The 14,504-nt window shown below is 40.5% G+C and overlaps 1 protein-coding gene across 3 annotated transcripts; it reads left to right on the forward strand.

The window, feature by feature from the left end:
• Positions 1–219: 219 nt before the first annotated feature.
• pcolce2a (procollagen C-endopeptidase enhancer 2a) lies at positions 220–13,588 on the forward strand. 3 transcript variants are annotated; one of them, XM_066681612.1, is made up of 9 exons: positions 220–444; positions 2,321–2,438; positions 3,016–3,271; positions 4,051–4,172; positions 5,928–6,064; positions 6,869–7,032; positions 7,897–7,980; positions 9,056–9,223; positions 13,124–13,588. In XM_066681612.1, the coding sequence occupies exons 1-9, from the start codon at positions 371–373 to the stop codon at positions 13,252–13,254; spliced, it is 1,254 nt and encodes a 417-aa protein (XP_066537709.1). In that variant the 5' UTR covers positions 220–370; the 3' UTR covers positions 13,255–13,588. The 3 variants fall into 3 exon arrangements, with proteins under 3 accessions (XP_066537709.1, XP_066537711.1, XP_066537712.1); XM_066681614.1 differs by lacking the exon at positions 13,124–13,588 and adding an exon at positions 11,162–11,310; XM_066681615.1 differs by lacking the exon at positions 220–444 and adding an exon at positions 450–574.
• Positions 13,589–14,504: the final 916 nt, after the last annotated feature.

The following is a 14,504-nucleotide window of genomic DNA, read 5'->3' on the forward strand; positions in this document are numbered from 1 at the left end:
TAAAGACTGATTAACATTAATCATGATTAGCGTTAAGTTTTACGTTTAAGTATAAAAAAGAAAACCTACATGGGCCTTTTGCTTTTTCAAATATATTAGAAACAATAAAGTTCTAGCCAGTATATCAGTGTAAAAATGTGACACGAACATGTTAAAATTTAAAACATGTTGATTCATCTTCCACGCAGATTTTGTCTGGTTTCACGGTGAAAACTCGGTTAAAATTCCGCCCCGAACAGACTGTTCATTCAGCCGCAGCCTGAGAGAAAACCCTCTGGAGGGTTGAGAGAGATTTCAGAGCTGCTTTCCCCCGTCCTCCAGGCGACCACAATTTTTCTGTGAATGTCACGGTTCTTCCAGACAGCCGAGCATGATGTGGACCGCGGTGTGGAGTTTCTGGAGCCCCCTGCTCTTCACTTTGGCGTTTGGGGAACAACAGCGCAGGTAAAGTGGTCAGAAAATGGCCGCTGTTTATCAAACTCTGAGCTCTGACTTTGTTTATTTATTTATTTTAAAAGTAACGGTCGCGTCAGCTGTGAGGAAAATATAGCGGAGTGTATCAGCTTTCTGTAAGGTAAAGGTAAAGATATAGCACAAACTACCTCAATATCACACCAGAGTCCTGTCATTTCAACAAATACTTTCACTGGGACGCTTTTATTTTCTACTTTATATATATATATATATATATATATATATATATATATATATATAAATAATTTGGCTTTTTTTATTTCTTTCCGTTTGGGTTTAGTGTCTGCTTTAACCCCTTTTTTCAATGTCCTGACAAATATATTATACATTTTTAGGATTTTTTTATTTAACAGTTTAGAGTTAAAACTTGAACATATAACAAGTCTCTTAGGCACTGACATTTCTGTAAAAAACAACTCTTATAAAAGTAAAAATATTCAAAAACTCACTTGAGTTTAAGTTAGGAACCATAGTAAACTAATCCAACGTACCCTTTAGGTGCACTTTGTAACTCGACATTTATAGAATATATGCTCTGCATACTTACTATTACTCTAATTCAAAACATCAGGACCACCACAGGACAGGTGTGATATGGGTGGGTGTCATTCTCAGCGCTGCAGTGATACTGATGTTGTTGTGTGTTAGTCTGGTACTGGTCTGGGCTGTTGTGCTAGTACAAATGGATCAGACACAGCAGTGCTGCTCGAGTTTTGAAAACATCCATTCTACACACCTACCTTGTTGGTTCACCTTGTAGATGTAAAGTCAGAGAGTAGCTCATCGTTGCTGCAGTTTGTTTTGGTCGTACTCTTGTTCATCAGTGGCATCTAAGCAAAAACATAGGAAGTAGGCAGTGGCAGCTGGTGCTAAAATATTTGAGGGGGGCGGTGCAAAAGAAAAAAGAAAGCCTTAATTAGCACTATTTGAATATATAGTATGCCCTCCTTTCTTTCTGGCCTTCTCGATGACATTCTGGTTAAAGTCAGTAATCTCAGTCACTAGTATCTTCTCCATTGACAACATGACCAATGCATTCAGCTTGTCCTGGGTCATGGAGTTTCTCAGAAGATTCTTAATTCTTTTCAAGGTTACATCGCATCCAGCTAGCCAACACCGTTTGTCATAACAAGAGCTGGAAAGTGCCCGGGTGTAAGCTCGTCCTCGATCACTTGCTGCTGAATTTGTAAATTGGGACGACCCGGTCCAAGCTCCTTTATCTTTTTTTTCTTCTTCAAGTGGACGCTTTGTGAAAATGTGTTTTTCTAAAGACAAAACTGAATTATCTCTCGTTTTGAAAGAAATGCTGCTTCAACCTGCAACTGTTCAACGTGAACCGAGTTGACGAACCGCATCTGATTGATCAGTTAATGAATTGACTCAGGGACTGTCCAATCACACGATGTTTTAAGAAATTAGACCAATACTGACACACTTCTAATAAGAGTGGGTGGAAAGTTTTAAACAACCAAAAATGTTATCATGATTATTAAACACACATTATGACTAATTAGTTTAACAATTTAGCAGTATATATTTTACAAATTGTAACATCTCTAAATAATTTTAAGTGGGCGGCGCCCCAGGGCCTCCTATTGGCCAGCCGCCACTGGAAGTAGGGATTAGCTTAACGGCTAAAAACGGACTCTTGTCTTGTCTTGAAGTGCTAAAGTAAGAGGCCATCAGCTGAAAATACCTTAGCAATTATTCTCAGCAGGAGGCACTGGCTCAGACAGTCAGCGTTTTGCTTCAGGTTCTTTCAACCATTATTAGACTATACAGTTAGTATATTTCTGGTACTTTGTTACATAACTATGTGTATAAATGTGTCTATCTATTCACACAGCTCCTCCAGGCCAGTGTTTGCTTGTGGTGGGAACTTTACCGGACATTCAGGGACCATTGGGAGCCAGGGTCACCCTGGGGTCTACCCACCCAACACCAAATGTGTGTGGAGGATCATAGTAAGGAGTTCATTTCTGTTACACTAATAAAAGACTATACACCCATCCACTGTCCATACAGGATCATTTTGTTTTTTTACAAATACACATTGTAGTCCATCAGTTGTTCTGCATATGGTTGTTCATGGTTGATCATGGTTGTTTGCCCCCAGACAGAAGCTAACAGAGTTGGCAGTGAGTGGACACAGTGTTTAAAAACACAAGAAGCAGTCGCTGTGTCTGATCCACTCCTCTCAATGTCAGTGCAGCACTGAGAATGGCCCACTGGCCAAATCATACCTGCCTTGTGGTGGTCCTGAGGACTGTAGAACAGGGTGGAAGTGGGTAAACAAAGTATGAAGAACAACAGGTGGACTACAGTCTGTAATTATTGAACAGCATAGTGTTCCTGTTTGGTCAGTGACACTGAGAGAATGGATGGTGATTGGAGAAATGAGGAGGTGGTCATAATGTTATGGGCAATCAGTGAATATAACAGCTGTACCTCAATTATGGTCAATATATCAAGAAAATGTGGTGTCTAAAGTCTGTGGCTGTGACACATAAGGTTTTTTTGCCCAATGCCAAATGTCCACAGGTGCCTCAGGGCAGAGTGGTGTCTCTCTCGTTCCGGATCATGGACCTGGAAAGTGATGGTGTGTGCAGATATGACTATGTGGATGTTTACGACGGACACGTGAGCGGTCAGCGTCTTGGACGTTTCTGCGGGACATTCAGACCAGGAGCGCTTGTCACCAGCAGCAACAAGATGCAAGTGGTGATGGTGTCGGACGCCAACACGGCGGGGAGTGGCTTCCTGGCCGTTTATGCAGCTGTTTGGCCGAATGAAGGAGGTAATGACCCTCTTACACTGCCAGCTCACTGCAGGCTAAAAATGGACAGAGGCCCAGCCCTGAGGTACTGGAGTTCAACCGCTCAGCAGACGGAGGAGTGTGATATAATTCGGGAAGGGCACGTGAGCCCACTGTTGTTTCCTGTTCTCTTGTAATGTCTGGGTGTGCTCTGTCTGCTTATTCTTGCACAAACATTAGCTTTGAAACATACTGGTCACAAATTTGGACACACCTGCAAGGGCTTTTCTTTATTTTGAATATTGTCTATGTTTCAGAATAACAGTGAAGACATACAAATGATGAAATCATATATGAAGACGAGCATAGACATATAAGCGTTATAAAGAATAGAGCTTTTACACCCATGCTAACATAAACACACTCGATTGGCTCAGACACTGGTACCATCTAGTTAGCTTTTAGAGGATTTTCCCAATCAAAAACAAAATATGAAATGGGACATGCTTATTTAGCAATATGGCACCCACCAACCCACATACTGTGAAACAACTGACCATGCAGTCAGTTTCTTGTGGGCTGCCTAAGTCAGAACAAATTATTCTGATTCTGTGCTCCATTTTATGTAGAGTGTCTGTGTCTCTCGAGTTGCAGCGCTGGACACATGTTTATATGAGAGTGCAAAGACAAGGTTAAACGCAGCAAAACAGATACAAACGTAGTTCACCGTTTCTTTTTGGTATTGCACATAAGGTATAGACACTATCTATTTTACTGATACAGTACAGGTGCAGTATTTCTGAAATGCTCTCCCGTGACAGGAGACCGTTACTGTGGTGGACTCTTGGATAAACCTGGATCCTTGAAGACTCCTAATTGGCCGGACAGAGATTACCCTGCTGGAGTAACATGCTCTTGGCAAATTGTGGCACCTCAGGACCAGGTGAGATTTATTCGCACATGCAGTGTTGGCACAGTTGTCAAAATCTTTTTAAAGAGCTGGGTTAATGTAACATTAGGAGTCTTGCCCATAATCAAATAAAAAAATATAAACATAAACATGAGGTAGTGTCAGTCCCCTCCTCACTTGGAGTGACAAGCTCCCCAGTCTGGAGTAGCAATGACAGTGACTCTGATCTAACCATCACAGCAACATTTTAAAGTAAAAATGCAACCAACTGTTGTTTTCATTCACCACACTCTTGACTTAAACATATTAAATTATCTCAAATATAATATTATTGATTAATTGTGGTTTCTGACATTGTGTGATGGACTATTCTATAAAAATTGAAAAGACTATTGTATTGCTAAAAACAAATTAACAACCACCTGCAAAACTTAATATTATCTAATTGTCTCTTTTGATTTTATTTCTGCTTAATTACTTTTTTCATTCTTCCATGTGATTTTTTTTTCCCCCAGACATTTTCTTTAAGAGTCTAGAAACTCATTTCATGTGTGAGCTAGAAGTGAGAGAGAGAAACAAGGAGGAAAGTAAACAGCGTTTGCATGGCTGGATAATGACTTGTTGACTGTGGCTGATCTGCTGTTCTGTTAATTAAATGCACTACGGATTAAGGCTTATTGGGTTGATGCATTGTTTGCTCGGTTCAGCTCGGGGATCAGCACGTCTCTGCAGGAGGTTAGGAGTCTCTTGAAGTCAAATTTGCACAGTTTCTCCAAATGTAGTCCATCAGCCAAGACACGTGTGGTGTCTGGAATTAGGCTTTCTGTAGTTTCGTGTTGGAGCTATGAGGCTAATGTCGCTAACAAGCTTATAACCACCAATTAGCATGGTGCTTGGCCTCAAACCATATGGAGCTGTCAAGCGATCTTAAATAGACTTAAGGATGTGGTTCTGACACTGTTTTGATGTGGTGTTTTCATGAAAATAATACTGGGACTGTAAGATGGCTACCACTGTTTGCTATGGGATGTAATTAGAACAAGGTTAGAAACCTTGTACATGGGCCTAGTTTAGGTTATTTGTCCAGACCTCAGGATTTGTCCTCGGTCTGATAGCCCATTTCCACCCAAAGAACTCTGGTTCTTGAACTGGTTCCATTCGGGCATACAAGAACCTTGGTGCTTTTCAGCGATCCAGCCCGTGTTTAAACCAGTTTTAGTGGAACCGAGGATAAGTCACAGAATGCATCATCAACAGAGGGCACTGCAAAGTGGCAGAAAATAGAAGTGAGAAGATGGCGGAGCGTATAGATTACATGTGAGAGTTTGTGCTGTTGTTACAGACATTTGTTTTTCTCCAAAAAGCAAAGATGGATCAACTTTTGGCGATAAGAATATGTAGAAGACTACACTGTACACTCTTCATGGAAGTTGCGACATTGCTCCTTGCTCCTGTACAACTAGACACATCAACAGATGTCATCACGGTTCGTGCTGAAACACCTGCTATTAGATGTAAAGTGGAAAAGTGCTAATAGTGGTTCTTTACATTGCCCATCACTCACACGTCCCTCTTGCTCTCTCAAGTGAACTGACCACGCTGTCCTGACTCTCACATCCCCCTTGTTCTTTATATTCACCCTCTTATTCGTGACTGTTACATGTCTGCTCATGAATAATTATGTCTTGCTGTAACATTGCAGTTCTCTTCAGGATCTTAGCTTAACCTCTTATATTGTTCACCTTATTTTTGACCATATTCTTACCTTCCTGTCCAATCCTCTCTCAGATAATCGAGCTGAAGTTTGAGAAGTTTGACGTGGAGAGGGACAACCACTGCCGTTATGATCATGTGGCTGTGTACAACGGCCGAGAACCAAGTGAGACGCAGAGGATTGGACGGTTCTGTGGAGACAGCCCTCCTCCGTAAGAGAACATCTCTGCTGTTCTAATGTTGTGGTCAGTTCTTGTTCTTACAGGCCCTCATTGCACTCAAATAAACCACACAATCACAGACTCTCAGGTGTTACAATAGTTAATATAACAAGTTTATTTTGTATTATATATATTCATATTATTTTTATTCATACTTAAGTTCTAGTGTCAGCCTAGATGCAAATTTAAAGCTTGTCTAGATTTATTGTATTCATTTTGTATATGTTTAAATTATTTTACATACTATTTTAAATTATACTTCATTCATTCATTCATTCATTTTTTCATATTCTGTTGAGGGCCTCAGTGGGTCCAAAGACCACCTGAACAGGACAGTAGCCCATCACAGGGCAATGAAATTGCATAATTTTTTACATTCTTATTGGACATTATGTAATTAATCATTTTCCATTCAGTTTACATTCACTACTGACAGGTATAAGTTTGCATTTACAACTTTATATATGTTTCAGTGTCAAAAATGACAAAAAAATGGCAAGAAGATTTTGCAAAAAAAAATATCGTTTACACAACAATAATCCTTCTTCAAATGCATATCATAAATAAAAATCTCCTTTTGTGCTTACAAAGACAAAAGTGTTATAGATTGAAAGCTCCAGCCTCTTCCTCTGTTTGTTTCTCCATTTGTTTTAATGAGCTCTGAGTGAGGAATAATGAAAGGGGCTGTCAGCCCACATTGTTCATCTGTTTACAGTGCTGTCCAACTATTTTTGGCTGGTAAAGTTTGCTCAGTCTGTCAATCTTTCCAGTGATTTTGTTCCTGTGTCTTTTCAGTCTGATCTACTCCAATGGCAGCCGTCTCTTCATTCAGTTTGTGTCTGACCTCAGTCTCACCGCTGACGGCTTTATTGGCCGTTACCTGTTCAAGCCTAAAAACTCCACCTTCACTGGCTTGGCTCTGACCACAGCTCCAAATGCCCCAACCACTGCCTGTTTAGGTGTGTGCTCTTCAGAAACTCAATACAAAATCATAGTTTTCTTTAAAGTTTAAAGTTTTTGTTAATTCTATGAACATGTCTCCACTGTGTTCATGTACTGTTCCTTCAAAACCACACTACAGCACATGTAGTCACGTGACTCTGCCCCATACAATCTGACACATGGAAGCAACATGGAGGAGAACACAGACGCTGACCGAGCAACTCGATCAGCTCGTACCAAAGAAAAATAAGAAAATGCTGTGTCTGTCATTTGGATGTTGATTTAAGTGAAGACGACACTGAACATAAAGAAGTCAAATGTAAACACTGAGGAAAAAACAGTTTCAGTGACCAAAGTTAACACCACCAGCCACTTTTTGAAGTGCTGCTAAGGCAGTGGCTCTGGAGAACTCAGCCTTGGATACATCACTGGGAGTCAAACCAATGATCTCACAGTGATAAGGTCAACCGTTTGACCAGCGCAACTTTCAGAAGCTGTGGACTTTTTCCCGTAAATAAATAAATACATATAAATACGTATTATTAGCATATTACGTATTAAAGCATACCTTTTTCAACCTTTGTTTTGAATGAAAGAAAATGTTTAATGATTTTATTCTCACTTATTTGAAGAATAAAATGTCCCAAGACTTTAGAGAGGCAGTGTATTTAACAGCAGAGAAATATGTTTGTATCTGTAATGGCCGTTGGAGGGTATGGAGCATATTGGCTCAGCCCGACAGGCTGTTATTCATTTGTGCGGACTATTATTCATAAGCACAAATGCATCAGCGTGCTTTTATAATAACTCAGTGTTGCTGGAATTACGCTGACGGTTCCCACTGTGCTGATAATGTGTTTTTTTTTTTTCTTCCCCCACAGCTCTTACATATTCAGAAGCTCTTTGCCAGCAGAAATGCAAGAGGACTGGAACAATTGAAAGTCATTATTGCTCAAGTGATTTTGGTAAGCTTTTTTTGTGTGTTGTTTTTAAGTCTTTTTTGTTTTCAGTGGTTTCTCTTGTTTATTTTGACTTGCACAGTGTGGACAAAGCCATGGTGGAGAAAATGATTGGCTCAGATATTGTTCTTGCATCTGGGGCTTGCTCACTTTTGTATATTTTGCTGAAAGAGAAAAAAATTGGACGGTAAACAGGCCATTGTTGGTCACTGGTCTGTGCTGATGTTTATGACTGAGCAGATAATGTTTTGAATAGACAGCGTCAAGAAGCACTGGAGGAAAGGACCGCATGATTTTGAGGGAACAGGAATCAACAGCGTGCTTCCAGTGACTGAAAATTGTGACCTTGAGAAGGGATGGACCATATGGCCAAATTTATATCATGATATATTTCTTATTATCGGTCGATGCGATATAATTCCGATATTGATATGAATATATAAGTCACTGAAAAACTGCCGAGTACAACTGTAATGACCAGTCAGTGACAGATGCTGTAAAAAGTGTATATTGAAATATCAAAAATGTGTTCTCAAAATCACTATCATTGTTATTGAAACATTTCATATTGTAATATATATTGATATTGAATTATTGTCCAGCCCTAAGCTTGAGGTACCCTAGCTTTATGACGACACGTTTATGGACACCTGCTCTTTCAAGGTTTCTTCTGAAGTGAAAGGGACTTCTTCATAATGAGTAACAGTTTCTAATCTTCCAGGATGACTTTTCCTACTCTTTAGCATAGATACTGGTAGATAGAACATTTCTATGAGAACCTGAAGGCAGTCAGCCATCAGAGCATCAGTAATGTCAGGTACTGATGTTGCATAATTAGTGCCACTAGCATTCATCCCAAAGGTACTGGGTGGAGCTGTTCTTGGTGCTGGGGAGATTTATACCCCTCTAACCCACACTTGGCACTGTACATAATCAGCATAGGGTCATGTACAGCTTCTCCAGAGCGTCCCATTATATTGGTCAGCAATTGATAAACCTTAAAAGGCTACCATGAGTCTCAAATTCTGATTCTGAACAAACACATAGGACTGATATTTGTGCCTGCATTGTCTCTTCACAGTGATAACAGGAACCCTGATCTCTGCAGCCATGTGGGAACAGAGCGTCCTCGCCACCTTTTCCATCTCCAACGTGTACAAAGAAGGAAATCTGGCCATCCAGCAGGCCGGGAAGGCCATGAGCACCAAAATCACTGTCCTCTGTAAAAAATGCCCTTTAGTCAGGAGAGGTGAGTGACCCAACCGGACTGTTGGCCTTGACCTTTTTTCTAGGAAAGGTTTTATAGAAAAGTTTGCAGTTTCAGGCTGGTCCTGAAGAACGGGTGGCTGGTGGCCCAGCAGGTAGAGTCCCTGCAATGTCACTGCCTGTGAGGAGGTGTGTTCTCCCTGTGTCTTTGTGGGTTTCCTCCCAAAGTCCAAAAACATGTTACATCAACACTGGCACAATAACTACATTTCCTCAATCATTTTTTGTTGACCTAAATATCGCCTATTGTGTTTACTTATGTGTTTGTTTACATAAGTCTCTCTGTTCTGGAGCTGCTATGTGGATTTTTTTGAAAACAGGCATTTTATTGTGTTTATATTTTAATATTTAGGATGCTTATACATTTTTTTTATATTACAATTTCTATATTTGAATATTCTTAATAATTATGTTTTTGCTAAATGTTCTTTGCTTTTTAAAGTGGTGTATTAGCATAATTATGCTATTATATTATCAGAATATCAGTGGTATAATATGCTCTTAAAATTATAATAATATTCCATCCATCCATTATCTGTAACCGCTTATCCAATTTAGGGTTGCAGGGGGTCCAGAGCCTACCTGGAATCATCGGGCGCAAGGCGGGAATACACCCTGGAGGGGACGCCAGTCCTTCACAGGGCAACACACACACATTCACTCACACACTCACACCTACGGACACTTTCGAGTCGCCAATCCACCTTGCAACGTGTGTTTTTGGACTGTGGGAGGAAACCGGAGCATCCGGAGGAAACCCACGTGGACACGGGGAGAACACACCAACTCCTCACAGACAGTCACTCGGAGTGGGAATCGAACCCACAACCTCCAGGCCCCTGGAGCTGTGTGACTGCGACACTACCTGCTGCGCCACCGTGCCGCCCTATAATAATATTATTTAATTAAATTATTTCTGGGACAATAAAATTGCTGTGGTAAACCTGTGAGTGACCGGGTGAGTGTGTGATGCCCTGTGATGGACTGGTGCCCTGTCCAGGTGTATTCCTGCTTTATGCCCAGTGTTTCTTGTTAGGCTCAGCACCCACCATGAAACTAAACAGGATGAAGTAGTTACAGAAGATTAATGAAAAAATGAATGAATATTTCTGGCTCTGGAAAAAATAGTAGACTGATGCTCTAGAAACTGAGCAAACCTGGCCCACATTATTCATTCATTCATTATCTGTAAGCGCTTATCCAGTTCAGGGTCACGGTGGGTCCAGAGCCTACATGGAATCATTGGGCGCAAGGCGGGAATACACCCTGGAGGGGGTGCCAGTCCTTCACAGGGCAACACAGACATTCACTCACACTTACGGACAAATTTTTTTTTGAGTCACCAATCCACCTACCAACGTGTGTTTTTGGACTGTGGGAGGAAACCGGAGCACCCGGAGGAAACCCACGCGGACACGGGGAGAACACACCAACTCCTCACAGACAGTCACCTGGAGCGGGAACCCACAACCTCCAGGTCCCTGGAGCTGTGTGACTGCGACACTACCTGCTGCGCCACCGTGCCGCCTGGCCCACATTAGTGATAATTTCATTATTTTTCATATTCTTCACATATTTTTCACTAATGTTTTTCAAAATGCAAAATCTATTTGAAGAAAAAATTGGCCATAGTCCTTCCATAACTTCAGATATTAGTTTTTTATAAAAGAACAATTTTTAAACTATTTTTTATTAAATTCGAAAATAAATATTAAGCCTAAAATAGTAAAATATTTAATGGAAATCTTGACTAAAATGTTGTTAGTTTTTTTGAACTAAAACAAGACTAAAAATAATAAATTAATTAATAAAATGAGACTAAAACACATTTTGGACTACAGCTAAATTAAAATCAGCTGCCAAAATTACTACTGGTCCACTTTCCACCTGCACTAAAGACAAGGCTGCTCTGTTTCCCCAGGTTGGAGTGTCCCTTGCACAGAGAAGTCCCTTGTGAATATCAGAGTTCCTCGAAATCTGGGGGGCTGCATGCTGGATGTGTGGGAGGGCAAGTAGACATCAGTGTTAGATATGAAACATAGCTTTGTGCATTTCTGTAGGTAACGGCATGTGGTGTAGTGTCAGAAAAAACCCACTTTTTAAATGTATAACAAATAAATTTTGAGGTGAAAGGAAAATTAACCTTGCTGCTCAGAGTATGTTAGAACACAGTAAACACGTCCACAGTGTAGGAAGACTCCAGGACCAAATTTCAGATTCCCTGCCTAATAGACTTTACCTCATTTAACTGGGGTAAACAGCATACTGAAGACAGCGGAGCCCACTGCAGCCGTGAGCATAATTATGCCGCATAACACTGACTTAGCATTTCTGCTGGAAGTTTCCTTCCACTTCTGACTTTCAAAATATCAACACTGAAGAGTTTACAGCAAACAGTGCCAGGTTTATCCGAGCGAACGGCGAGATTTGAGTCTGAAAAATCCTGATTTGCTTGGCTTTGTCTCAGGTGCTGACATACTTTAAGCAGGATCTGCCATTTTTTGACATCGTAGTCTTTTCCTCATCTTAGACAGCAGTAATAAACTGCTACACGCATGGTTCTCCTTTCTCCCCGTGCACTGCGCTTTACCTCGGTTTATTTAACATAGAAATGTAGCAGCACCCACACGCATGGAAAATCTGACACTTGAGCAGAACCTGTTAGTTTTCTTAAGCTAAAAAGCTGCCACAGTGGAACTGAGAGCAGAGTTGGGAATAGCAGGACATCTGTCACTGTCTGGGCAATGTTTATGGAATTGGGAGCAGAAAAGTGACTGGAGAAGAAGGATTTCAGAGTCCTAATCCTGTTCTTTATGAGGACAGTGTGCTTCCATTGCGACGATACTGCTGTCTACTCAATAAATCCAAAACAACTTTTCTTCTAAAATTATTGTTCTTTTCCTGTTGAGGCAGTAAAAGCCTCTGCTCTAGGAGGGCTTTACACTAGGTGTTGGAACATTGCTATGAGGATTTGACTGCATTCAGCCACAAGAACCTGAGTGAGGTCAGGTGCTGATGGTGAATGATAAGTTTTGGATCAAAAACACCACTCCAACTCATTCCTAAGGTATTGGATGGTGCTTCATTGCTCCAGGGAATAAAGTGTCACTGCTCCACAGCCCAATGTTGAGGGACTTTCTACCTCTTTAGCCGACCATAGACTCATTATACCACCACTGGAAATTGGCACCAAACTGGAGCTCCTGAAGGCTGAGGAGTTGCTAATGAGCTGTAACTGATGCTGATTCTCCTTTAAACACCTGTGTGGCTGTAGAAATGTGCTGGTTATTCATCTGTTTTAATTTCTAACAGCAAACAAGATGTTGCATTTAAAAAAGGAATACATTTTAGTCAGATTTCCAAACTCACTGCCTGTTCCACCTTAAATGTTACAGTGCTCTGTTCCACCTTAAATGTTACAGTGCTCTGTTCCACCTTAAATGCCTCTATAATTATATTATTTTCTTGCCACATTAAATTGTGAAGAAGCTTTGAGATTCCTTCTACTATAAACAGAGCTCAGTAACAGTCTGCTGCCAACATTAAGGCCGACATTAAATTGTTTAACGTTATATTCAAACACATTCTCCTTTGTGCTCTAGGAGCTGTTTGAAATAAACATGCCTCTTATAAAGGGATGATAATTTAGTCTATGCAGCAAATAATTCTTCAAAAATCATAAATTGGGCTAATTTTGTGTTGTTCAAAATTGAACTATAAAAATTGCTGAAATGATTTTGGTTTGTGTATCAGTACGTTTTGAAATTTTCAGCACATTATAGAAATAGAGTGATGATACTGATAACCGTGATCATTTTGGCCACTATAATCGTGATGATAAATATTCATACCATTTCATGTATACTTTCTTGTGGTTCTCTAGGTCTGAACTACATAGTGATGGGCCACATCAACAGAGAAGGGCAAGGCATTGTTTCTCCTCACAACTTTGTTGTTGCTTTCAAAACCAAGAAGCAGAGGGACCTGAATGTGCTGACCAATGTCCAGTGCTGATGGTGGGAGACAGCCATGATGGATTTGAGGTCTTTTCACACAAACCTACAGTATACGCTCAAAGGGTTGACACCTGCTTATACAACATTTTTGGAAATGTAGCGCTGTTACTCAACCAAATGCAGTTCCACTTCTCCAAAACTGGAGGGTTATACCCCTCTAGCCTACACTTGGCATTGGGCATTGTGACCTTCAACTCATTTTTTTACCAAATCTGGGCACTTTGTAAGTAGGAATGTTCACCTGAGCCCATGGTTGTATTTCAGCAAAGACGGTCGGATTGTTTTCTTTCATTTAAGAGAAGAACACAAAGCTGAATCTTAAACTATACACTTCTAACTATGTTTCTATTTATGTGTGATGTCATATGATATAATAAACCTAAAGTCTTGGACTCCCGGGTGTTGACTAAGACTAATTTATTCCACCACTGGGCTCGTTTCATATCTAGAAATCACTTTTGACTCTCTGACAGTTTTAAAATTCAAGATGATCTAAAACAGCCCGTGATTGAAATCTTGTTTTGCTGGAAACTCTCTGGTCCCGTGCCTCATTGCTCAACCAGGTCCAGCTTTGATATTGGAAAATTACCTCACAGATTAATGGACTGTCCTAATACAGCCAAAAGGTGTTCCAGCTATAGAGATGAAAACAGATATGCACATAAAAAATGGACTCTCGCTGTGAAAGAGCTATCGCTGAGCAGAAATAGAAGGAGGAACACACACAAACCTGCAGCAGAGGGTTCAGCCCAGACTCACTACAAGTGCTTTGCTTTTCAAGCTGGTGACCATTTTTAAACCTAAAAATATGAACTTCACTCAGACAAGTGAGATTAGACGAGAAATCTCGATTCCTGGATGATCAGCTGCAGGAAACAAACCTTGAATTCCCAAAATGCTGCAAGTTATTTTTAATAGGAGTCACCTTAAAAACAGTAAGTCCCACTCAGTAAGTACACAGATAAGAAATAATATTAAAACAACTTCTACATTGTCCATTTTCTCAGCTCTACTGACCACACAGGAGCACTTTGTAGTTCTACAATTACAGATTGTAGTCCATCTGTTGGTCTTCTTTTGTTAGACCCCGTTCAAGCTGTTTTTCAAAGGTAAGGACCCCCAAAGGATGCTGGGTCTTTCGACTCTAGTAGCATCCACTCGTTCCAGCACAACACTCACTAACATACCACCACCAAGTCGAGAAAGATCCACCACCCAAATCATACCTGCTCTGTGGGGGTCCTGACC

Source organism: Hoplias malabaricus, chromosome 9 (genome assembly GCF_029633855.1).
Source record: "Hoplias malabaricus isolate fHopMal1 chromosome 9, fHopMal1.hap1, whole genome shotgun sequence".
Taxonomy (NCBI): domain Eukaryota; kingdom Metazoa; phylum Chordata; class Actinopteri; order Characiformes; family Erythrinidae; genus Hoplias; species Hoplias malabaricus.

Bases quoted from the DNA above. Each gene is read 5' to 3' on its own strand.
- pcolce2a (XM_066681612.1), top strand. From the start codon at position 371: ATGATGTGGACCGCGGTGTGGAGTTTCTGGAGCCCCCTGCTCTTCACT. The intron at 4,173-5,927 runs GTGAGATTTATT...ATCCTCTCTCAG, and splicing joins TTGTGGCACCTCAGGACCAG to ATAATCGAGCTGAAGTTTGA. The intron at 6,065-6,868 runs GTAAGAGAACAT...GTGTCTTTTCAG, and splicing joins TGTGGAGACAGCCCTCCTCC to TCTGATCTACTCCAATGGCA.